Source organism: Miscanthus floridulus, chromosome 6 (genome assembly GCF_019320115.1).
Source record: "Miscanthus floridulus cultivar M001 chromosome 6, ASM1932011v1, whole genome shotgun sequence".
Classification (NCBI taxonomy): Eukaryota; Viridiplantae; Streptophyta; class Magnoliopsida; order Poales; family Poaceae; genus Miscanthus; species Miscanthus floridulus.
Genome location: NC_089585.1, coordinates 122464073 through 122489596, shown reverse-complemented (window position 1 = coordinate 122489596; position 25524 = coordinate 122464073). Strand labels below are relative to the sequence as shown.

Sequence of the window (25524 nt, the reverse complement as noted above, 5' to 3'; positions counted from 1 at the left end):
TTCGCTTATCATTTCATGTGCGTTTTAAAATATTTAAAACCCGAAAACTTGTTTGGCTAATCTCTCTCGGACATCAATCTCGGTGCTAAATAAGCTCGTAACACCAAGGGTGTTACAACCTAGTGTCGACTCCATCGTGGTCCACATGAGGCCACAATTCTAAATCCCCATCGTGAACCACAGCCAACAGGATTGCAAGTAATCCGTATGTTTCTTATCCAATCTCCCACAAACTTCTTTTTCCCCAATCTGAGATTGGATACTACGGGCCTCTTTGGCATGGATTCGACCGACTCCAGTTTTCACATGCAAATCCACTGTTGAGCACTGTTTACTAGAGCCAGATTTCTCTCTCCTTCCTCTCCCTCTCACAGAGCCAGTAGGAGCTGGTGAAGCAAAAAATTTTAGCTTCACCGGCTCCTACTGGCTCTGTGAGAGGGAGAGGGAGGAGAAAAATCTGGCTTCAGTGAACAGTGCCCAACATTATATTTGCATGTGAGAGCCGGAGCCGGAGCCGGTAGGATCCATGCCAAAGAGGTCCTATATTTTAAAGAGGTCCTATATTTTACTTTGGGCAGATTCGTGCTGCCCTCCGTCAACCACGGCTATATTGCAGTTGAGGTTTCCTGCTAAATGACTTCTCTCAAGCGTGTTGTTGGTCTCACGTGGCGGTGCCTTTCATCTGTGTAGCGATGGGCTTCACACGATCTCTGGCAGAGCGATGAGCACGTGGACGAAATAGTTATGAATGTTTTAGTTGTAGAGATAAGTAATTTTGCCTCAATTATTCTTATAACACCGAGCATTTGGATCTGAAATCTATTTCTGCAACTATTTTTCTACAGACTCCCTTCCCCTCCCCAGCGCAGCTTCCTGGCCTGACCTCGACGCCCTTCCCCTGCCCCGCGGACCTTTCTGGAAGCGCGGGCTGGAGACCCGGCGGCACTGCGCGGCGGTGAGCCAGGCGCAAGCCAAGGTCCGGGGGCCGCGACTAGGATGGCGAGGAGGCGGTGGCGCAGGCGAGGCCTGGAACCCGAGCGGCGGTGCTCCAGTGGCATCGGTGCCGGCGGCTCGGATAGTCTGTGGCACAACTCTGGACCGCAAAACAGTGAGCATGGGATTGCTGCTGAGCCTAGCGGTTTAGTTCAAATTGAGAGCAACAAGTGCTGTACGAATTCCTTTGTTTTCCTGAGGTGTTCCAAAGGGCTTCCGAGTCATATTCCTATTCAATTCCTGTAGGATTGGAGAAGCGGTGTAGTTGAATTCCTCTGTTTTTCCTGTTCCAATCCTTTTCCTACCTGTGTTTCAAAGGGTCCTATGTGGATAATGAATAGTGCCTGATGGGGAAAACTAGATTTCATATGATTATATCCCATAAAAATAAATAATTATATCCAAATATTACTCCTTAGGTTTATACTGCAATAGTCCAATCATCATCATGTATATGACGATATATCATCTCCCATTCTCCTCTCTCGCTGCCCGCAAGGCCGCAGCCGTCGCGTCGACGCAAGTTCAGACGTCCCTGCCGCAACCGCATCAACGACGCACGGACGAGCTCCTGTGGCTGTGCCGCTGCGTACCGTCGCGCGAGACGGACGAGCTCCTCTCCCGGCCGACGCCGCCGGGATTCCTTTTCCCCGGAATGATCTACCGCCCCGTCCGGGCGGAAGAGGAGCACTAGGCGGCGGCTCGGATGGGGCGCCCGGGGTACATCACGGTGCCGATACTCTCCGTGCTCGCCGCGATCGGCTATGTCTACTACACCACGGTGTTCCTGGCGATCCCCGCGTGGCTGGGGCTCTCCACGGCGGCTGGGCTCGCCAACGCCGCGGTCTTCACCGCGCTCGCCGCTGCCTGCGTCGCAACCTACGCCGTCGCCCTATCGCGCGACCCGGGCCGCGTGCCGGCGTCCTTCGTGCCCGACGTCGAGGACGCCGGGAGCCCCGTCCACGAGATCAAGCGCAAGGTACTCTACTCGCGGCCCATGCCTCCCTCCGTCTGGTCCAAGGACCACACCAGATCTCGCGGGCGCCCCCGCCGAGTGCTGCGAAGTTTAGATCTACGTAGTGCGATGGTAGTCACATGTGTAGAATCAGAAACTTCGTTACGAGTTCAGATCTTGGGATTAGATTTCGAGCAGGCATTGCCTTCAAGCAAGGTCCGGCGAGTTCTTAGTTCCGCGCGTGAGATTTGGATTCTTAGTCGGGATCACGGGAATGGTCCTATACCTATTGGAGCGCCGAGCGCCTCGGTGTTGCTATCTTTTGGTGAGCGAGGAACTGTGTATAGGTGTGCGTTAACATATTTGCTCTGAATCCTTGCACTATCCGCCGAGATTTTGTTCTCTTCTTTCCATATTATTAAGTCCCCTTGGCGCTGCCACCTTGCTAAGCAACATTGATCAAACTGATGCTACAGCTTTCTGGCTGCACAAGCTTGCTCACTGGGCCTCCATCTCCGCTGCATCATATTCGTCAACCATCACCGCTAAGGCCTTCGCCAGCTCCTTGTTGTCCAGGCGTGTTGCTGCCCTGATTGCCTTGATGGCCTGCTCTGGAAGATCAGCACCATACAAGTCAATGTATCCAGGCGCAAGCTCGAGCGCGTCGCTTGCAATGTCTTCTTCTTCCTCGGCTTGCGTGTGCGGGGGAGGGTCGCTCGGGGTGGAGGAGAATCTGGTGTCGGCAGCGAGGGTGCCAGGAGCTCCTTGAACAATCTGTTGCAAAACTCAACATTAGTCTGGACATCATCATCAGCAGGCAGTCCACCATCCGGTTGTGCGCTTCCCTCCTCATAGAGGTCCTGCCCCAGCCGTAGATCCTCAAAACTTGCTTGGGGGGCAGGAGCATGCCCCATACGGGCCTCCTCCGATGTTTTGGTCAATCCCTCCTGGGACTCCCTTGACGACTGAGTCTGGACACCTGGCCCAAGGAGACGGGATCGTCACCGCCGGAGTCTAGGGAGTAGCGAGGACCGACCGCTGGCTCCGCGAGGAGGGAGGCCTCCAGGAACATCGGGTCGTACCTGAGAGGAGGGCTCCTTGGGGATGAAGCCCAGAAGCCGTGGTCTATCAGCGGGTCTGGACTTACCGGGAAATGAGGGGTGCTGTCACCCGTGCCCGTCTTATCGCGACGCAATGGTGACCGCGAACGGCGTCGTTCGTTGCGTCGTCGCGGTCCCTCGAAGTCGTCATCCTGGCCACGCTCGCAATGCAGCCAGGGTGCCGCTGGCGCCTGTCAATGGCTGCACCACGGAACGATGGCGACACGGCCCAGCGTTGGGCGGTTGGCAGTCTGGCCAGACACGTCCTCCATCTCCCCGGCCTTTGGTAGTGGGTGTATTGAGTTGTTTGGAGTGTTCTGAGATGGTGGCGTTTTGGGATGGCTGGCAGAGCAGAGTGGTGGAAAGCTAGGTGGCTGTGGATGCTACTGGTCGGGAAGGTGAGCTGGGTGCGGAGCTTGGCTGAGCTGGGTTGTCGCCGACCGGAGCTGCAGTGGCGTGAGATGTGGCCGAAGCCCTTGCACCTTAGGCAGCGAACAGGGTCCCTGCACTGTGCAACTTGGTGGTCGACGCCGAGACACCGGAAGCAGCGCCCGACAAGGCGCCTTTTAAAAAACTCCCGGCCGTCTATGGTGTGTCCCGGGGCGGCGTCCTGCACTGCTCACCTAGTCTTGCCAGAGCCATTCTCCTGTAGAGTTTCGCCCTTGCACCACCAGTACTTCTTCCTTCCCGTTTGCCTCGGCGAAGGCGGAAGCTCTAGCCGAGCATTAGCTCCCGAAGACTCCCCGAGCTCCCAGCAGCTGGTAGGCTGAGAGCTGGCAAGCTGGTTGAAACCTTGAGCCTTCTGCTCTGGTAGCCACACAGTGGAATCTTCCCACCTTCAGCCTCCACACCATCTTGTGACGGCCAGCGGCCGCGGCAGAGGGCGTCGGCACGCTTGTTGGCCTGAACGGGCTCAGCCATGGCAGCGGCTTCAGCACGGATGGTACGGCCGACACCCTTGAGCTGCTCGCCCCAGCCGCGTCAGGACTCAGGACCAATGACAGGATGAAGCTGTTGCGGGGGAGGCGATGGCTGCACCAGCACCCGACTTCAGTCTGGCCGGCGTCTTGGATCCAACTGTTACCGGGTCGACTGAATCGACACCGGAAGGCAGGACGCTGACGGCGTTGGTGGCCGGGCCTGCAGCTATAGGCACACCGAGAACAGGGCGGCTGCAGATCTTGGCCGCTGAAGCTTCAGAGCTGGTTTCTTCAGCTGGGTCCTCCTCACTATCAGAGTTGCCCCAATCGAGGAGCTCCACTTCCTCAGTGGCGCCTTCACTGCTTGCAAGTGCGGCGGGGGTGGCAGGGGTTGTGGTGGTGGCCGCCACTGCCACCCCGGCAGGGGCGCTGGAGGTGGCCGCCGGAGCTGGGCTGGCTGGCGGCGTGGGGAGGGCTTGGGACACCAAACCTGCGCTTAGTGCGGCGGGGGTGTCAGCGGTTGTGGTGGTGGTCGCCGCTGCCGTAGTGGCAGGGGCGCTGGAGGTGTCTGCCGGCGCTGGGCTGGCTGGCGGTGCGGGAAGGGATTGGGGCGGCGCCGAACCTGTGCTTCTGGGCTCCGATGCTTCCTCAAACTGCTGCAGGATACCCGGAACCTTCACATGTCGCGATAGATCTGGCTCCGGGGATTTTGGATCTGAGGTCAGATGGGTAGGGTGGGGGCTGGGTGGCTGGATCAGCTCCGGCGACGGGGGAGCGCCGTTGCCGTCGCCAGGGGTAGCGGACGGGTTAGGAGCCATCGTGTAATGGTACTTGCACCAGCGGACGGGTCAGGAGCCATCTTTGTTACTAAATCAGACTAGTACAGGGGACTGTTTGCTAACTTACTCCAGAACATTGCAGGGTGGTGATTTGAGATACTGCCAGAAATGTTCCCATTATAAACCTCCTCGAGCGCACCATTGTCGTGTCTGCAAAAGATGTGTTATAAGAATGGTACTGACTAGTGCTATGCGCAACACCTCTTTTTTTTTGTATTCTTAATTCTAATCTTCATCTAACAACTTTTCCTGTGCAGGACCACCACTGTATATGGATTAATAATTGTGTTGGGCATGAGAACTACAAGATATTCCTAGTTTTTGTTCTGTATGCTGTAATTGCAAGCTTCTATTCTATGGTACTGTGTTATCCTTGATATTCTTGAGCAACCAAAGCTTCTCAAAGATTGAGCATAAAGTTATTGATGTTTACATCAGGTTCTCATTATAGGGGGTGCTGTGCATTTACCTAAAGATGAACAACCAGGCAGTGATTCTTCTAGAACATCTATTGTAAGTACCCCTGGAAGGATGTTTCAGCTATGAACAAATCAATCACCATCTGAATTTTCGTCTGAAGTTATGTTTGAATAACACAGATGTTATATATTGCACAGATTGTTTGTGGGATCCTTCTGTGCCCTCTAGCGTTGGCACTGACGGTCCTATTGGGTTGGCATGTTTACCTCATCTTACATAATAAGACTACTATTGAGGTTTGAGAAATATGATCTCTGTCTTCGATGATATCATTGTTTGTAGATTTTCTGTGTTGGTAGTTACATCGGTGGTTTGCAGTATCATGAAGGAGTTAGGGCTACGTGGTTAGCTGAAAAGGCTGGAAATATTTATCATCATCCTTATAACCTTGGAGTCTATGAGAACCTAGTTTCGGTGAGAACACTTCTTTACTTCTATTATTAAGATTTTTGCCCCAAAAATCAAAATCAGAGAGATTAGCCTAAGTGCATTGGTATGTAAATAACTAAACATAAATATCCTTTCCCATATTGAAATAACACTAGCGTGTCTTCTCCATTCCCATGGACTGGGCTTTATATTTGACTATTCAAAGGACTAACTGAAATCCAGGTCTTATCTAGTTATCTGGTGTGGTTTATGTTGTTTTTCACATATCCATTTCTTTACTGGGATTTCCATATTAAGTTTATGTTACAGATATATTCTCTTGAAATTGTTGTTTCTTGGTTCATTGCTTAAATACAGGAGGTGAACAATTATTACCACAAACCTTCCAACATTTTGTTATTTTTCTTATACAGGTGCTAGGTCCTAACATGTTGTGCTGGCTCTGCCCAATATCAAGGAACATAGGAAATGGTGTTCGTTTCCGGACATCATATGACATTCCGCTATCAACTTCACCAATGTGATGCACACCATATAAGGGTACACTCATGTTGGATAGTATCTGCTAATTTGCAAAAGAAACTCAGGTGCCCACACAAGTGTTAGATGTGCTATTCTTCACAGTTTTGATTTTTAGCATTTAACCAGAGTGTTTGTCTATCCTTAAAAGGAGAGTGTTTCCCAATGCTTGAACTTTTGTGGTAAGGGTGTGCTACATCAAATCCAGTGTGTTTAGGATACTGCTAGATACATGAAGAGGAGCTTTAGGATTATTTCCTAAAGCCTCATAGGATCTGTCATTAGGATTTTTAGAGATGCTGACATACTTAGGATTTCCTCCCTTTTTTTTTTTTTGGACATTCTTGATCGAAGAAGGAATTATTGTTTGTGTTGTAGGCTAGAGACTTGAAAGGATAGAATATATCCAAAGACTTAGTCTTAGATAGGAGTGCTTGGAAAACAGCTATTTACGTGCCTGAACATTGATTGCTTCTGTTGGGTTTCAACTCTAGCATGCCCCAACTTGTTTGGGACGGACTTTGTTGTTGTTGTTGTTGTTGTAGGCTAGAGTGGGCTGTATTAAAACACACCCAAAAAAACAAGAAAAAAAGAAAAGGAAAGGAAAACTAACTGTACTTAAGGTTGTTCTGTTGTAGAGTGTCGGTGTTTTTGGACTACCTACGAGCAAATTTGTATTTGCGCGTCTGGCTCGGATGGTGTGCTCGTAGGACACAAGGATCTATACTGGTTCGGGCGGAACGTCCCTACGTCCAGTCCGCTGTTGCTCGTGTTACTGCACTTGGTTTGCAGTAGGGGTTACAAACAGGAGAGAGAGAGGATCCTAAGTCTCTGGTGGAAGGAGTGAACGGGTGCTAAGAGCTCGCTTGCCGCTCAGCCGTGTGCTCGTGTCGTGCGCTTGTGTTCAAATCCCGGTAGGGGCGTCCTGCTTCTCCTTTTATAGACGAAGGGAAAGCGCGGGTTACAGAGGAGGAAAAGAAGAACGAGAGAGAAGAAGGCTTTCAGGATTGTCGGTTCCTTCTTCTCCTTCATGCGGGTCACAAACTGTTTTTTTTTTGTCCTGATGAAGAATGTGTTCGTTGGTTGGTTTCTGGGATGGTTTAGGCTGGCCAGTGCTGGTTTGTTGTGAGAGAAAAACATTGTTGGCTGGTTAAATAAGCCTGGCTGAAACCAACAAGCGAACAAGGGGGAAAGCTCATGTATTGCTTTGTCAGATAGTACATAATGTTAAGGACCAATCAACTAAGATTGTTTGTATACAGTTGTTGAGAAATGCACGTCCATATAGCTGTTTGCGCATATAGGTGTACCATATACCGTGCACCTATTTGTTTCCAACAAGTGTTGAATTTCTATTTTTCGCCTGAAGCTGTTATCTTAGCAGAATAGCAGTACAAGCACGCGTTACTTGTTAGCTGTGCCGCCTTGCATGGAATCTGGATTCCTGCATGTGCCTGGTTACACAGGTCCACGGGTCGTCGTGCTAGGAGCCTTGGGAATGACCCTGCAGAGTAATAGTCTGGCACAGTATTAGGGCGTCCGCAATGGCTAGCTATTTGGCTAGCTAGATGTGACGTGTCAAGGAAAAAGTAGGAGAGAGAGTTGTCACTAGCGACGAGCAAATAGTCTATCTATTTCACGTAGCCCAAGAATATATGAGAGGAGCATGTGGGTCCACTAGAATAAAAAGGTATAAAATAGTTATTTCTCTTGTCTCTCACCTCCACGTCAGCTAGCTACGTAGCTAACACCATTGCGGACGCCCTTATAGCCAAAGCCAATGCAAGACTGGACTAGCCAACACTTCCTGCATTGGCTGAACCCTGAGCGAGAGCCAGAATAGTCTGCAGACTCGGTGGGCTCGGCGCAGACCGTAAAGCAGTAGTACCTCTGTTGACCAGAGTTGCATATATGCCGTTCAGTATTTCGAAATTCGAACAGATAAAAATGCTAGAGAAAACAGGTATAAGCTGATAAGCAGAGTAGTTTTGAAAGATTCGTCTACTGCGTGTTCTTGTTCTGCTCTTTGCGTTACATTCGAAGACTTCAGTCCATACTCGCATTGGTCAGGGACAAACAGCAGGCGGCTACTCCACCCTTTTCCCCCTTGCCCTTCTTTGCCTCTAACCTTGCTTGCACGCGGGCACCCGCGGCTGTTTTTGCCTCCTCCCTGGTAACAACCCAACCCAGATTTTTCATTAACCAAAAATCTAAACTTAAAATTTTTTTCTAAAAAAACCCATGCATGGTGAGTGTGCATACTAGGAAACCACCCTTATAGTTGCACAAGTAGATCTTAAGTTAGTATGGTTGAGCATTTGCATAATAAACAACATGTGAGTTGCATCTTCTTGATTTTATACGACGTAATAAAATCAACTAAACCTTTTTAATAAACATGTTGCATGTGCGTTGCCAACCCTTGCTTGGACCCTAATACCCTAGTTGACCTCTAGTGGACCCCATAGGGATGTGTACATGCTTGGCAACACATGTATACATGCATAGGTGCCCAAGGTGTAAATAGAAATAGAAAAGGGATTAAAAAAGGGAGAAAAAGGAAAGGCCAAAGCAGCCCAAGTCGCCCGAGCCAGCCCAGCTCGTGGCCCAGCCACCCGCGCCCGTAGCTCGCCGCTGCCGGCCCAGCTCCGTGCTCACCCGCACCCGCGCCTGTAACACCCTAAAATTTGCTTCTTTTTGAAATAAAGATGAAATGATTTAATTATGTATTTTGTGCTCATGAAAACATGGGGAAATAATAAATTTTCATTAAATTAAAATTTATCATAAGGTAGCAACATGTTTGAGCATACATCCCATTGCATTTGATTTATTGAGTTGAGTGGATGTGTTCAAAATTTAAAATGTTTCAAACTGAGTTTGAAAATGGTTTTGAAAACTGTGAAAAATTGTTTTAAAAAAAGGAAAGATTCCCTCTCTCCCTCCTTCTCTTCCTTTCGGCCCGTTGGCCAAGCCCGCAGCAGGTCGGCCCGCTCCCGCTTTCCCCTGTCCCCATCAAAGCCGCAACCTAGCTTCCTCTCCTTTCCCCACCGCGAGGCCCATTCCAGGCTGGCCCAGTTGCCATGCCGCGTAGCCCTTGCCCCTCTCTCCCTCTCTCTCGCGCGCAAGCCCACCACCGTAGTAGGCCAGCCCAGCATGCGCACCGACCCGCTCCGCCCCCTCTCTCTGTCCGACTGACCAGCCGCCCCTGCACCTTGAGTCACCGACACAACCTGGACCCACGCGTCAGCGCCATCCTCTTCCTCAGGCCGACCAGAGCCAGACTCTGTCCGGGGAGTCCCGCCACCGCATGCCCCGTCCCGGGATTTGGCGTGCTCTCCACGCCCATCCGCCCCATAAGAAGCGCGAGGACCCCCTGCCATGGCCCTGCTCTCATCTATGAGCCGCTACCCGCGCCCCAGTCTAGCCGCCCTAGTTTTGGATCTTGCCGACGCGAGGTCGAAGCCACCGTCGTCGCACCCGCCGATGGAAGCCATTGCGCCGTCCCCAAGCTCTTGTTGCCCTTCGTTACAAGGTGACGAAGCTTTCTAGCCTAGCCTCTTGCTCTCTCTTGCTCTCTATGCCCTGTTAACCGCCGCCGAACCTTGCAGGACGTCGTTCTCCGCCTCATCGAGCCGCTCGCCCTCTCCGTCTTGTCTCCGGTGAAAGCTCTAGTTTGTTTTTGGTTAATTGACGAAACCCTAAGTGCTAACCTAGTTTATCAAGATGATTATGAGATAGGTAGCACTACTCCAAGTGATGAAGCAATGGCGAAGATCATGACAATGGTGATGGTCAAATGCTTAAACTTGGAAAAGAAGAAAGAGAAAAACAAAAGGCTCAAGGCAAAGGTATAAAATGTAGTAGCCATTTTATTTTAGTGATCAAGACACTTAGTGAGTGTGATCACATTTAGGATAGATAGCCGTACTATTAAGAGGAGTGAAACTCGTATCGAAATGCGGTTATCAAAGTGCCACTAGATGCTCTAATTCATTACATATGCATTTAGGATCTAGTGGAGTGCTAACACCCTTGAAAATGTTTGTGAAAATATGCTAACACATGTGTACAAGGTGATACACTTGGTGGTTGGCACATTTGAGCAATGGTGAAGGTGATAGAGTCGAAAAGAAGTTAGTCGCGCTGGTTACAGAGTGACCGGACGCGTCCGGTATGTGACCGGACACGTCCGGTATTTTGGCGGTAGACTCAGCGACCGGACACGTCCGGTCGCCACACCGGACGCGTCCGGTGTGAATCAGAAAAGGCAGCAAACGGCAGAGCAGCCGATCGGACACTGGCAGCATCCGGTCTAGTACCACCGGACATGTTCGGTCGGGCGTGGTTGCTTACTGTACTCCATCGGACGCTGCGGCTCAGCGTCCGGTCATTTGTGACTCTGCGTCCGGTGTGAGCGTCCGGTTGTCAGCAGAAGGGGCAGCAACGGCTAAGTTTGATTTGAATTGGACACGTGGCAGTCTGGGGCTATCGGACACGTCCGGTATGCCGACCGGACGCGTTCGGTATTCACGACCGGAGCGTCCGGTGCTGCGTCCGGTGCAGTGTGACCGGAGCGTCCAGTCGACGCGCAGTCAGCCCGTTTTTTGAGCCAACGGCTCTATTTGATGGGGGCTTCTATTTAAAGCCCCTTGGCCGGCTCAAGCCACAACTTTTGCACATTTTCATTGACATAGCAACCTTGTGAGCTTAGCCAAAGCCCTCCCACTCATCTCCATCATTGATCAATCATCATTGTGAGATTGGGAGAGAATCCAAGTGCATTGCTTGAGTGATTGCATCTAGAGGCACTTGGTATTCGTGTTGCGCTGTGGATTTCGCTTGTTACTCTTGGTGGTTGCCACCACCTAGACGGTTGGAGCAGCGGTGGAGGATTGGCACGAGTTGGTGATTGTTCGTGGCCATCGTCGGTGATTGTGAGGAGACTTGTACCTTCCCCGGCAGAGTGCCGAAAGGTAACTCTAGTAAATTGCTCGTGTCATTGAGTTACCTCACTTGTGGGTAGGTTCTTGCGGTGTCCAATTGTGTGGACGAGGTTTGTGAAACACCTCTTAGCCGCCAAACCACCAAGTGTTAGTCGACACAACGGGGACTAGCGTGTTGGCAAGCACGTGAACCTCGGGAGAAAAATCGGTTGTCTCTTGTCATTTGCATTCTCCCGGTGATTGGCTTAATCTTCATCTTGTGATTGGTTCATCCCCTACACGACGGTATAATCACCCCACTCACCTATTTACATTCTTGCAAACTAGTTGATACAAGCTCTTTAGTGTAATTAGAATTGAGCTTGCTTTATTATTTACATTCATCTAGTTGAGCTCTTTAGAGTAGCAAGTTTGAGAGCTCTTAGTGAGGAGTTACATAGCAAGTTTGGGTGCCTTAGTAATCATTGCAACTAGAATTGTTGGATAGGTGGCTTGCAACCCTTATAGAGCTAGAGCAAGTTTGCATTACGCTATTTATCATACTAATCAAATTGCTCTAGTTGATTTATAGATTTTTAAATAGGCTATTCACCCCCCCTCTAGCCATATTAGGACCTTTCATCCGGCCGCGATAAGACCATAGGTGAGCTCGCCTTGATCCCTAATTCTACCCCATGTTTTCCCCGCGTTGAATCGTGGACTCTAGGGCCCTCTCCGCGCTCGCCAACGAGCTCCTTGCCACCGGCAATGGTGAACCACCGCTCAGTCACTGTTCCGGCGGTCGGTCTCTCTCTCTCTCTCCCCAGCTTCTAATCTGAGCTGCCCATCGCAAGATCAACAGCTCAGATCGGCCAATACCCTTTCAACGACCATCTTGCTAAAGAACCCCGGTCTTTTCCAAATTATGAACCCGCCGTCCCTGCAATTTTTCTAAAGAGCCCCTGTACTTCTTTATCATGCCCGCAGTCCCTGGCCTGAATTCAAAATATGATTTTATTTATTTGAAATCAAAATTGAGTTCCGTTTATTTACAAAATTGCCACTATCTTCATTAGGCCTTATCTTCTCTGTTTCAATTCCGATTTGACCCGTTCAAGTTGCGTTAGATTCGTAACGACATAATCTACGCATTGGTATCAATGTTTTCCATGTCAAGAGCTCTAGAATTTCATGGTTTAAATCCTAATTTGAATAATGATTATGCAATTAGATTTTTATAATTAAAAGTAACTTAGGGTTTTTCACCTCTGTCTTTTGTAAATAAAATAAGGTTAATCTTATATTGGTTTTCTAATACAAATATAATTTGGCTTAAAACAATTTAGATATTTCTCTGAACTATCTTATATATGTTTTATAATTAAAATAAATAAAGCCTATAGTTTCTTTTCGAAGCAAATCTATCGGTAGATGTATCTTTTTCACCGTAGCTCCGATTAGAGTGTTTTTCGTATCTGTGTGTTCGTAGTAACGTGTAGAACATCTTTAAACCCTTTTTACTTACTATTTCATATGTTTGGTGTACTGTTCTAATTTAGTTCTATTGTTTGCTTCGTGTATAATTGCATGGATGCTTGTGTGGTGTTCTATGATCATGTCCAGTCGGTGAGCTATACGTGGTGAATCAAGAAGCAGATCTTTGAAGGTTTGGACTAGAAGAAGGATCTAAGTTTAAGGCAAGTATAGCATGGGATCATCCTTGTTGTCCTATTCACCTTAATATCATTTTAATCATATGCATGTGTTTACCTTGACAACCGTAGTAATTTTCTAGCTATTTGATATCCTGGATTCCTTGACATCTTGGGGTTATTGCATTGGGTAGTATAATGCTAGTGCTCAATTAAAGATCATGATCTTGTAACTTGACTAATGGTATATGCAATAAACATTAAAATATGACTTCTTAGCAACTTGGAAACAGGGGGTTGGAGTGTTTAGCTACTTTTTAAATGCTTCAGATTCCTCTCCCTAATGACTTATCTGTAAGTGATCAATCGGGACTTACAGTACAGCTATGAGGGCTACATGGCTCTGGCTTTAGCTCAGTATGAGGACATTTTCGAGCTTGTTAGTGGTTACCTTTATTGGCATAAGAATGGCTTAATGAATCGGGTATAGTGGGGCCTCTGTCCCCTTGAGTATAGGCTGCGCGTCATTATGCCATCGGGAACGGGTTCTATATCTGTTTGCCGAGTGAATCTAATGGCCCTAACTTGTTAGACAAACCTTTAAAAGGCTTCATAGTGAACCCTGCCGACCTTCCTTGGTAGTAGGTTAAGAGGCCCGCGACCTCAGGCAAAAGGATAAATCACGACTCATAGTGAAAGTGTACAACTTCTACAGAGTGTAAAACTGTTATAACAGCCGTGCTCACGGTCATGAGCGGCCTTGGAACATTTACGGAAAAGATGATGGACACTGATGATACGGATGATAAAGATGCTCATTAATGGTTAATTGTTTATGCTATTCATTATTCATGTTTACCTGATCATGTGTTTACATGGGCTTGTGAATAAACTTGTTGCCACCCAATTGCTAAAAGATGACTCATTAAAAGCTAATCACAGTTAAACCAGTGTCAGCATTTTGAGCCTCATGAACTCCATGTTATATTTGTTGAGTACGACATATACTTACGATTGCTTTATTTTTTCAATTATTTGGATAAAAATCCCAGATAGGTACCAGATTGCTACAGTGGAAGGAGTTAGACTTGTGATCAACCAGTCAGTTGTCCCTGTGGAATTGGAGTCTTCACCCGAAGATCGGAGTTGTCTTTTCCATTATTTGTTGTCTAAGGTTATACCTTTCATACTAAGTACGTTATATATTGAGCATTCGTCTTTTGATATTACCCTTATTTGTAGCTATATGTGAGATTTGACTTCCTGGGCTCACATATGGTGTGTATCTGGTTTTGTTCTTAAAACTAGGTGCTACAGCGCCCACGCCAGCCCCGCTTGTCATCCCCTTCCCCTTGCCTCTACTTTGGCGCCGAGCAAAGCACGACATCGGAGGGAGGGAATCTCCCCTACCTAGCCACGCCAGCCGTCCGTGCCTCTGGCCGTTGGGCACCGACGCACGGATGGGCACCACAACCATAATTTGCAGCGTCCGAGCCTTCCCCAGCCGTGTGTGCGCGCCGTGCTGACATCGCCGCCATGGCCCCACACTGCTGACGCTGCCCCGCTCACTTTTTGACCGTCGAGGATTCGAATTGGAGGCACCTGCGCCCGCGCAACCACCTCGCGCTTCCAAAACCCTAAGCCAGAGCCCTTGATCACCCTCCACGTACCCCATTCCCCTCCATCCACTGTTCACCGGTCGCCCTATAAAAGGGCACACCCGGTGCCCTAACCCTCTCCCGTCCACCCCGCCACCACTGGTGGCTTCACCAACCGCACGCCAAGCCAGAGAAGAGAAGGAGAAGGGAGTAGGAGGAAGGAGAGGGAGGGAGGAAGGAGCCCGAGCTCGCTGAAGTCGCCCGAGCTTGCCAGAAAAGAAGACGGCACCTCGATCGTCTTCCTCATCGTAGCGGTTCGGCACTGCATTGCTACCTCTCGCCATGGCCTCAACTCACCATCACACCACCATCCTACCTACCCCACCACCACGGTGAGCCCCCGACGCCACTCTCTGGTGCTCGCCGTCGTGGACACGCCATGACGTGTCGCCGAGTTCTCCCCCATGGGAGGGCCAAAGGCCAGTCTTTCACTGTTGAGATGCACTACACACACGCACACACGCACAAGAGCCAAGGCTTGGCCTTGTAGAGCCACTGGTGCTCAGGAACGCCAGCGCCTACATGTCGCACCCGCCGCGGTCGCCATGGTCGGCGTCCACTGCGTCGCCACCCTATTCTGGCCACCTCAGACCGATAGAAGTAGAACAAGCGCCTCTGCAAGCTTTGCCTTACCGAGGGACACGTCATGCGCTAGATGGGAGGAGAACATAAGCCCCGAGGGTTGCTGGTCGCGACCGCCTCATCGAACCATGGCGCCCATGTCGTCGTCGTGCCGGGGACGATCCGGCCAACCCTGGCCACCTCACGTGACGAGATTTGGCCGTCGAGCTTCGCCATGACCCCGCGCATCTCGCTGTGTAGCTAGTTGAACGAAAAGCCCCCGCCTTGCCTTGTTTCGCCGTAGCCACAAGCTCGCTGAAGCTCTGCCACGCACCTCGCCACGGTGCGGACTCCGCCGCGCCTTTCGATCACCGTCGTAGACCGATTAGCCTCCCCACGACCCTAATTGAAGGAAAAGAGCCACTTTTGGCTCCGATCATGGCCATAGCCACCTCGCCATAGCCCGTCATCATCGCCGAGCCGCTGCCACCTTGGCCAACCTCATCGGAGCCCCTAGAGCTTCACCCGGTACCCTAGCCACGCTCGCTGGAGCGCTAGGAAGCTAAAGGACCCCCGTCAGAGCCCTGCCAAGGCCCCGAGCGCCTTCGCTGCTGATCCTGCACCGCCGTTCACTGCCACTGCATCCTTGTCGGTCACTTAGGACCCCAAGCCACCGCCTTTAGCCCCTTGGCAAGTTCGTAGTGAGCCCGCGAAGCTATAGAGCCTTCTAGTAGCCCCACGCGAGTCACCCTAGCGCGAGAACGCATGAGCTCACAGCCGGCGAGGAGCACCGCCGTGAGACAGAGAGAGGGAGCCGATGCGCCGTTGCCGCCCCATGCACCCGGTGCACCATGAGCCAGAGAGAGGAGAGGGAGAGATGGATGCGGTCCACCGCGGACCGTGCCTACGGTCCAAGGACTCGCACCGCGCTGTCCACCGTGAGCCACGCCCGTGGACCCGAGCCTGTTTGGAGCCTAGCCAGGCCACATGGCCAGTCCCACGTCTAACACGTGTCCATGCCTAGGCCAGCCTAGACCGGCCCAACCGGGCCCGTTATCTAGCCCGTTAAGCCCAGTCTGAGCACAGTCAACGTTGGTCGTTGACCCGGTGAAAGGTCCTAATATGGCTAGAGGGGGGTGAATAGCCTATTTAAAAATCTACAAACGAACTAGAGCAATTTGATTAATATGACAAATAGCGAAATGCAAACTTGCTCTAGCTCTACAAGGGTAGCAAGCCACCTATCCAACAATTCTAGTTGGAATGATAGCTAGACACACAACTTGCTATGATACTACTCACTAAGAGCCCTCAAACTTTCTACTCTAAAAAGCTCCACTAAGCAAACTTAAATAGCAAAGCAAGCTCTCAAATCTAATTACACTAAAGAGCTTGCTACAACTAGTTTGCAAGAATATAAATGAGTGAGTAGGATGGTTATACTGCCGTGTAGAGAAATGAACCAATCACAAGATGAATATGAAACCAATCACCGGGAGAAGATCAAATGGCAAGAGACAACCGATTTTTCTCCCGAGGTTCACGTGCTTGCCAACACGCTAGTCCCCGTTGTGTCGACCAACACTTGGTGGTTCGGCGGCTAAGAGGTGTTTCACAAACCTCGTCCACACGAGTGGACACCGCAAGAACCTACCCACAAGTGAGGTAACTCAATGACACGAGCAATTTACTAGAGTTACCTTTCGGCACTCCGCCGAGGAAGGTACAACTCCCCTCACAATCACCGAAGGCGGCCACGAACAATCACCAACTCGTGCCAATCCTCCACCGCTGCACCAAGCCGTCTAGGTGGTGGCAACCACCAAGAGTAACAAGCGAAATTCATAGCGCAACACGAATACCAAGTGCCTCTAGATGCAATCACTCAAGCAATGCACTTGGATTCTCTCTCAATCTCACAAAGATGATGGATCAATGATGGAGATGAGTGGGAGGGCTTTGGCTAAGCTCACAAGGTTGTTATGTTAATGAAAATGTGCAAGAGAGTGAGCTTGAGCCGGCCATGGGGCTTAAATAGAAGCCCCCATGAAATAGAACCGTTGGCTCAAATATTTGGCTGACTGCGCATCGATCGGACGCTTCGGTCACAATGCACCGGACGCAGCACCGGACGCTCCGGTCGTGAATACCGGACGTGTCCGGTCAGCCTACCGGACGTGTCCGGTAGCTCCCAGACTGCCACGTGTCCAGTTCAAACCAACCTAACCGTTGCTGCCCATTTTGCCGACGACCGGACGCTCATACTGGACGCACAAACTCAATTGACCGAACGCTGAGCCGCCGAGTCCGGTCGAGTCCAGTAAGCCACCAGGGCCGACCGGACGCGTCTGTTAGAAACTGACCGGACGCTGAGCCTCAGCGTCCGGTGGAGTACAGTAAGCATTCACGCTCGACCGGACGCGTCCGGTCACACCGGACCGGACGCTGCCAGCGTCCGATCGACTGCTCTACCGAACACTACTTTTTCTGATTCGCACCGGACGTGTCCGGTGTAGCGACCGGACGCGTCCGGTCGCTAAGTTTGTCGTCAAATACCGGACGTGTCCGGTCATCATACCGGATGTGTCCGGTCACTCTGTAAACAGCGCGACTAACTCTTTTTTAACTCTATCTTCTTCACCCTTGCTTAAATGTGCCAACCACCAAGTGTATCACCTTGTGCACATGTGTTAGCATATTTTCACAAATGTTGTCAAGGGTGTTAGCACTCCACTAGATCCTAAATGCATATGCAATGAGTTAGAGCATCTAGTGGCACTTTGATAACCGCATTTCGATACGAGTTCCACCCCTCTTAATAGTACGTCTATCGATCCTAAATGTGATCACACTCGCTAAGTGTCTTGATCACCAAAACAAAATGGCTCTTACAATTTTACCTTTGCCTTGAGCCTTTTGTTTTTCTCTTTCTTCTTTTCTAAGTTTAAGCATTTGATCATCACCATGCCATCACCATCGTCATGATCTTTGCTATTGCTTTATCACTTGGAGTAGTGCTACCTATCTTATAATCACTTTGATAAACTAGGTTAGCACTTAGGGTTTCATCAATTAACCAAAACCAAACTAGATCTTTCAATCTTCCCCTTTTTGGTAATTGATGATAACCCTTTCACAAAGATATGAATTGAGATTTAATTGAATTCATATTGCTTACCCAAGCATATCTACCATGTGTAAAAGAGTATGGACAAGTTTCATGAATTCCAAATGGTAGTAATTGCTCCCCCTACATATGTGCTAAGAGTTTGGATTGTAGCTTGTATATATGCTTAGATAGGAAATATAGGAGTCAATTTCTACCAAATGATGCTAAGGTATAAGAGATGGACCTTTGAAGCGTGATACCAATCGGAGTGCACCAATATACCATCCTTAGTATCATTAGTAAATAGACATACACAAAAACTAGAGTACCCCGTGAGATCAATATTACATGCAAGGGTCTAGTTTCTATAGAATGAACATAAGTCTAGTTACTTTAGCCTATGCATGCTAGTTTTTCATTTCATCATTCAAACCTATAACTAGCATACACCACACAAGTATGGATATTGAAATTTAGAACTTGTACCATGCAAGCAAATGTATGAAATGTTCATTCAAATGCATCATACAAGTTTATGAGCTTGCTCCCCCTACTTGTGTGATCAAAATTTTAATGGATCCCTTTCCTTTATCATATCTCTCCTCTTATGTCAAATACTCTCCTATCACTCATATCTTTATTTCTCTCTCCCTTTGTCACCAATTAGCACAAAATGTGAGCTCAAATTATAGATAGGTTGGAGTGAAACCATGTGAAATGAGGATCATTTTCCCAATTTGGTTCAATCCAGATTACTTGCAAAAGATATTTAACTCGATTTGATCCAAGGACAAGCTTCTTCACACCTCCAAATAAGTGTTATCTTGTACCATGTTGAGTTAAACACTTATAGCTCATTTTCTAAATCAAACACTAGGTTTACAAGCCCAGAAACATGTCATATGCTACCACTAGATCATTTCAAACATACAAGCAATAGTGGTACCATACAAGCATCAAATTCATTTGATTTTCATGAATGAGCCTAGGACATGATAGGAATGACTAGATGCACTAATCAAGTCCTTAGCAATGGATGGATGACATGTCAATCAACTTTACCTTGCTTTGCTCGAAGGAGAGGCATGTCATATAGTGGGGGTGCATCAACACATATTGGAGAAGTCAAGTATGTTCAATTCATTCCTTAGCTTGTAAAACCTCTTCTCATCAAGTGGCTTGGTGAATATGTCGGCAAGTTGATCTTCGGTGCCCACACTCTCTATGCAAATGTCCCCTTTTTGTTGGTGATCTCTTATGAAGTGATGACGGACATCTATATGCTTTGTTTTTTAGTGTTGAACCGGGTTGTTGGTGAGCTTTACGACACTTTCATTGTCACATAGCAATGGCACTTGCTTGAACTTGATTCTAAAGTCACTCAAGGTAGCCTTTATCCAAAGTAATTGAGCACAACAACTACCGGTCGAAATATACTCCGCTTCGGCGGTTGAAAGTGCTACACTATTTTGCTTCTTTGATGACCAAGACACAAGTGATCTTCTCAATAGTTGACATGTGCCCGATGTGCTCTTTCTCTCAACTTTGCATCCCGCATAATCGGAATCCGAATATCCAATCAACTCAAATCTTGCTCCTTTGGGATACCATAATCCAACATGTTGTGTATGCTTCAAGTACCACAATATTCTCTTAGTTGCCTTCAAATGACTTTCTCTTGGTGAGGCTTGAAATCTAGCACACATGTACACACTAAACATCACATCCGGTCTTGATGCGGTCACATAGAGTAGGCTTCCAATCATAGACCGATATATCTTTTGATCCATCATGTTGCCACTAGCATCACTATCTAGGCTTCCACTTGTCTCCATTGGTGTACTAATAGCTTTACTCTCATCCATTTTAAAACTTGACCATTGCAATATCCCATTGGTGTACTAGGCTTCCACTATTTGTGAATTTTACTCCGGTGCAATTCAGAACTTGACCATATCATGAAAAGGAAAAAGATGTTTAGAATTTCCTCAGCATGGATGCCACTATCTCCATCTCAAGAATGTGAGTTGCACTGCAGGAAATATGATGTTACTATTGCCTTTGGACTAGCAATTTCAGAACGGCAACGGCACTGCTAGCGTCCGGTCGCTCGGACGCCCGCGGCTGCAATCCGTTTTTCTGCGTCCACGCATGGGCCCGTGCCGGATGCACGTTGCTCGCCCGCGCCTGCGTCTCCCGGCCACGCGGGGCCACGGCACCGAACATCGCCCGCGTTGCGCGCCCGCAAGGACCGTTCACGCCCTCCAACTTCACACGCGTATCCCATGTGCAACACCCGTTCTAGTTTTAAAACATTCGGATGCAACACTTACAGCATACAAAAAAAAGACAGATGAAATATTTGAAACATACGTCTGAAACACTTGCAAAAAATACTTGAAAACCATTGCAAACATGCACAACATCCAGATAAAACACTTGCAACGTATGTGTAAAAACATGTCACATCCAAATAAACACGCTTGCAACATACGTCTGAAAAATAAATAAACATTGGAGACAAACTCTTGCAACATACGTGTACAACTATTGCAACATATGTAACATCCCGATCTACTTTTGCAATATCCGTATGAAACGCTTGCAACATACCTCTAAAACATCTGAAACATTTGAAATGTGAGTTTGCCACACGCATCATATCCAGGTGTGGCCTCCTACACTGTCTGCATCGGGGCGCCGCAACCGTAGCAGCAGACGAGGCCGGAGGGCTTCTGCGCCCTGACGCTTCTCCTTGCGCTGGCGGCTGTCGGCGTCCTCGGGCCGGGCGGGTGGCAAAGCAGGAACAGCTGGCGCGGGCGGCGGACCAGGGCAGGAGCAGTGAGACGGACACGCGGAGCAGGAACAGGAGCAGCGCCAAGAGCAGCGGGCCGGGGTGCGTGGAGTAGCGGCAGTAGCAGCAGGGCAGGCGGCGGAGGAGCAGGAGCAGCGCGTGGCGAGCGGCAAGGGGGCTGGCGACGGAGGAGAAGCAGGAGCAGTGGGGCAGGAGCAACCGGAGGGGACGGACGCGAGCTTTATTGCCCCAGACGCTTTCCGAAACTGTGATTCTAATGCCTGTGAAGTTAAAACGAAAAGCACTGTAAGGTGGTGTCCCTGGAAGTGACCCCGCAGCTCCATATACACACTGTGGCTTATGCATCTGACGTCTCCAATCTTCAACAAATCGGTGCAATAATGTATTTAACAGAACGAGAGATGGCCATGCTTTATTAGGAACGAGAGATCAGAACATGCACTCACTTTCGTAGTTCTGACAGCTATATCGCATGCCATGATGGCAGCCCCCCTCTGTGATTTCAAATGCGAAAAACAGAGTTGTCATCTTGAGGCCTTGTTTGGATAATCTCGTAGCTACCTTAATCCATGTGTTGAAATATATTAGGTGAAGATGAATACGAGTATCCAAACCATAGTTACGAATCGATGGTCTGACCGGTAAAAGATCGAATGAGACTGAAGCGGTTCATTTCATTTTAAAGACCGTTGTGCAATTGGACCGATAAAAACCGGCAGAACAGGCTGGTTTTTGTGAACCGATAAACCGGCAGGTTTCATGTGAACCGTCCCAGTCGGAACTGGTAGCACGCTTGCTCCCGTGCCGTTCCAGGTCTGAGTAGTGTCGAAAACCTCACCATTCTCAGAAAGCGTACCTTCATAATGAACTGCACACAAGGTACAAGTATAAATTGCTAGTCTTGTGCAGTGCAGCTAACGATAAACCTATACAAAGGAACTGCTGATTTGACTGTAATTCAGTATTATGTATTCATTCATGGCTGATTGACTATCGTTTATCTGTGTGTTTTTAATCAAAAGGCAACAGTCCTTTGGAACTGCGTAAATCTATGATCGCTAAGCATTTCAGTCTGGCATCAGGGAACAGCGCTTGGCCGCACAGGTTACTGCTGGCTGCAGCAGGATGCAGAGAGATACCCTCGACAAGGGGAAGGATGTCTGAACTCTGAAGGCGCAACAGCGTCCGCCTTTGCTTTCCTGATCACCGTCTTAACAGCACATCCATCCACGGTTAAGGCCCTGTTTGGCATGGCTCCAACTCTAGGTGGAGCTGCTCCACTCCAGAACTCCAGGTGGAGCCAGTTCTAGTTGGAGTCGGAGCTCTAGGTGGAGCCAGCTCTAGGTGGAGTCGGAGCTGCAAAAGAGGTGCTCCAAAACTCCACCTCCATTTGCACTACAGCTCCATGGAGTTGGCAGCTCCATGGAGTTTTGGAGTTGGGGTGTTTGGCTGGAAAATTGGCTGGAGTTGCTGGAGTTCAGCTCCAGAGCCATGCCAAACACCCCCTAAATCCGTAGCGCCAGCATCGGCTAGCTCTGCATCAAGAAGGGCCGTGCGTGCTGAAGGCGAACAAACCAAGCATTAGGCTACCCTGCAATGACTATAACTTCTACAAAACCACAACCATTTTTGTCGGTCAGGAGTGAAACACTGACGTTTACTTCTTCAGTTTGCCTCAGTAAGCCATATAAGATTCAAGTATGCCTGAGTAAGCCTAGGATTTTTATGCACATAAACTGAAATAGCACTAATGACGACGATGAAAACCAGAATATTTATTTGTTTACGTAGTACACGAATGATGTGGTCTGCAATTGATGTCCTCCTCGAAATTCTTTGTTAAAAATATATATTTAGCATCCCAACAGTACATGTCGGATATGGATGAAGTCTCCGGAAGGACCGGCTTTGCGGTACAAAGCACAGAGGCATCCATCCAGAAGCCGTATGCAGGCGGCCGTGCTGGGCCTCTGCGGGCTTTTGCATCGAGACAGTGCGCGAGGTGGGGATCCTGCGTCGTGCATCCTCTGTTGGCTTACACCGGGGGTTTACCTGCAAAGGCCTAGGGAGGGAGCGAGGACTCCCTTCACCCTCCATAGGCGGATCGCAGGACCACTGCCAGCGGCCAGCCACTGCGCGCGCGCCGGTGCAGCTGATGATCCTGCGCCGCATGCAATGCAATGCAATGCAAGGGTTTAGTAGCTTGGCAGGGCAGCGAGAGAGCATGGGTCCGTCCCTGACATCTTCAGCATCGATGGATCGCTGAAACAAACCCGCTCCGACGTAAGAGGAAGGAGCAGCGTGTTATGTTAGTTTAAGGGCGAGAAGCAGAGCAAGAGGAAGCATGGGCAGGGGAATATGCGTGGCAGCAATGCAAAAACTGGTGCCGTAATCTATAGCCATACTAGGTCAGAGCTAGGCCTCCCAAAAAATTGCATCTCTCCTGTCAATTGACAGAGGCTGTCATTGCAGCAGATACAAGGATGGACGATGACGCTTACTACTCCGGTTAATACTGGTGCCCCTGCCCCCTGGATGAACATTGAACAGTGGGTTCTGGGTTGGGATGCTCGTCGTAAGTAGTAGATGACTGTAGAGTAGCGGTCGTCGTAGTCTGCTTGCTAGTATATGTATCGTAGCTAGACGCGGCAGATGAATGAGAGGGATTGCATTGCAAGTACGGTGCGCTCCCAATTGCAATTGGACCAAAGTGGGAGGAGGCGGTGGCGTGCAGGCTACAGCCTACAGCCGGCACAAGAGCGCTCAGATACGGAGGCGTCGTTTTGGGAGTAAATTATGCAGCGCGTCAGCACACCCCCGGCCTCGGGAGTCCGCCAGCAGCAACGTCTTCCCGGCGCGGAATAATGGTCGTGTTGCAGCGTCTCTCGCCCCATGTCCCTCCTCTTTTGGCTCCTACAACCTTCGGCCTTGACTACTGTTACATTATGCCATCATGGTAACTCCAGATAATTACGGTCAGCACAGGTTCAAAACTCAAGTAACTGTAACATGGTGATCTTTGATCCGACGCGTGCATTTGGCAGTGAGAAGCGGTAGCAACTGGTGATAATTTTTTGGCCGCTTTTCAGGATTACGGATTACGTACAGGGGAAAAACTGTAAAGAAATAGCAGAGCAACAGTGGAATCGCACTCCGATGAGGAATCACCGCACGCCATCGAGGAGGGAGGCCAGACAAGGGGCTCAGATGCGCAGTTACCAACAAGAAGCTAAACGGCTCAAGTTCCTGTATACTAGATGCTCACATAGTCACATTACATTGGAACAGCAGAAAAGCGCAGCACTTGCCGTGATCATCTAGCCAGCATAGCTCTGCGCCTCTGCCCCAAATGGAGCATACAGGTGCAAGGGCTGATAGAACAAGACTACAAGAGCATAAAGCTTGAGAAAAAAAAAATCTTCTCTTTACACAAGGTTCTTGGTTCCTAATTAAACGAGGAGACGGATCGAGCATCTTGACTTTGCTCGGCTTCTCCTGCTCCTCAGCTTGCTTGCATCTGCATGCGGCGGCGCAGCCTCTGGCCCCCATCAGGACTCAGGCGTACTCGCGCCAGCACACCAGCATCGTGACGCACCGGCGCATGATGTAGAACCGCGCGCGCTGCTCCTTGACGAGCCGCGCGCACCGCCCGGAGAAGGATCGGCCCTTGCCGCCGCTGCCGTCGCCGCGCATGGCGCCCATGCCCGCCTTGCCGCCGCCGCTCCTCTTCCTGAACAGCCTGCTGCACGGCTTCTCCTCGGCTGCTGCAAAGAGCTCCATGGATGGATGGTGAACGTCCCTTCTCGCCGGACGAAGAGGATGGTTATCAGTAGAGTGAGATGAGCGAGTGAGCTGTGTGATCTGAGGTGGTTCTGTATGCGGAGGAATCGCATAGCCGGTTATATAGTGGAAGCCTTGGTGCCGCCCACCCCCGAAGTGAAAGGACCCACTTGATGTTTTTCTATGTGTATATGCAGGGTTTTTGCTGTTCGGAGTTCACGCTCGTTTTTTCATTTTCTAATTCTGCAGCCTTTCTGACCTGACCTCGGCGGTGCGCTGCTGCTACATCTTTTGCTCTGCCTCGTCCCCATGGGGACAATTTTTCTCATCTCGCTTGTCTTCTCTCTTTTTTTTCGCGAATACGTGGACTTGGGGGAGCAAACAAACTGTCAGAGAAATGACAAGTCTGCGAATTTAGGTCACTGTCACTTCACTTCCATTATATTTGGTCACGCTCGTTTCGCTGAAAAAATAAATCGAAATACTGTTCCGACTAATTTGTTGGGAGAAAAAATTACTATTTTGGTTAAAAAAAACTAAAAAGTACGGATTAGAAAATAAGCAAACAGGGCCATTGTATGCTACTCCCCTCGTCCAAAAAAACATATGATCATGTGGCTTAAATCTTGTCCCAAAAGCGTATAAATCTAGGTTGGAGATAAGCTTTACGATAGGACCCACTAATAAAAAAAATACACATATAATTGAAAAATCATGTTAACTCTACACTTCCAGTGAAGATTCTAGATGGTTCTTTTGAGTTCCGGGTGTGTGTTGATAAGGAGATAGTATGGGCACATGCATAATTTTACATCTTCACTAATGTAG

General features: G+C 49.2%; 2 protein-coding genes across 5 annotated transcripts; one reads left to right on the top strand and one right to left on the bottom strand.

The window, feature by feature from the left end:
- Positions 1-824: 824 nt before the first annotated feature.
- Positions 825-13956, top strand: LOC136456808 (probable protein S-acyltransferase 16). Of its 4 annotated transcripts, XR_010759530.1 has the most exons (9): positions 829-1972; positions 4890-4982; positions 5065-5166; positions 5246-5320; positions 5425-5523; positions 5606-5701; positions 6091-6264; positions 12745-12818; positions 13826-13956. XR_010759530.1 is itself a non-coding variant. In XM_066456793.1 (7 exons), exons 1-7 carry the CDS (start codon positions 1700-1702, stop codon positions 6199-6201), a joined length of 849 nt encoding a protein of 282 aa, XP_066312890.1. In that variant the 5' UTR covers positions 829-1699; the 3' UTR covers positions 6202-6748. The 4 variants fall into 4 exon arrangements, 1 of the variants encoding a protein (XP_066312890.1); XR_010759531.1 differs by lacking the exon at positions 12745-12818 and having other exon boundaries at positions 13826-13897; XM_066456793.1 differs by lacking the exons at positions 12745-12818; positions 13826-13956 and having other exon boundaries at positions 6091-6748.
- A 10198-nt stretch (positions 13957-24154) lies between these two features.
- Positions 24155-24776, bottom strand: LOC136459405 (small polypeptide DEVIL 4-like). The gene has a single exon (XM_066459266.1). The coding sequence runs from the start codon at positions 24694-24696 to the stop codon at positions 24472-24474; it is 225 nt and encodes a 74-aa protein (XP_066315363.1). The 5' UTR covers positions 24697-24776; the 3' UTR covers positions 24155-24471.
- Between the last annotated feature and the right edge of the window lie 748 nt (positions 24777-25524).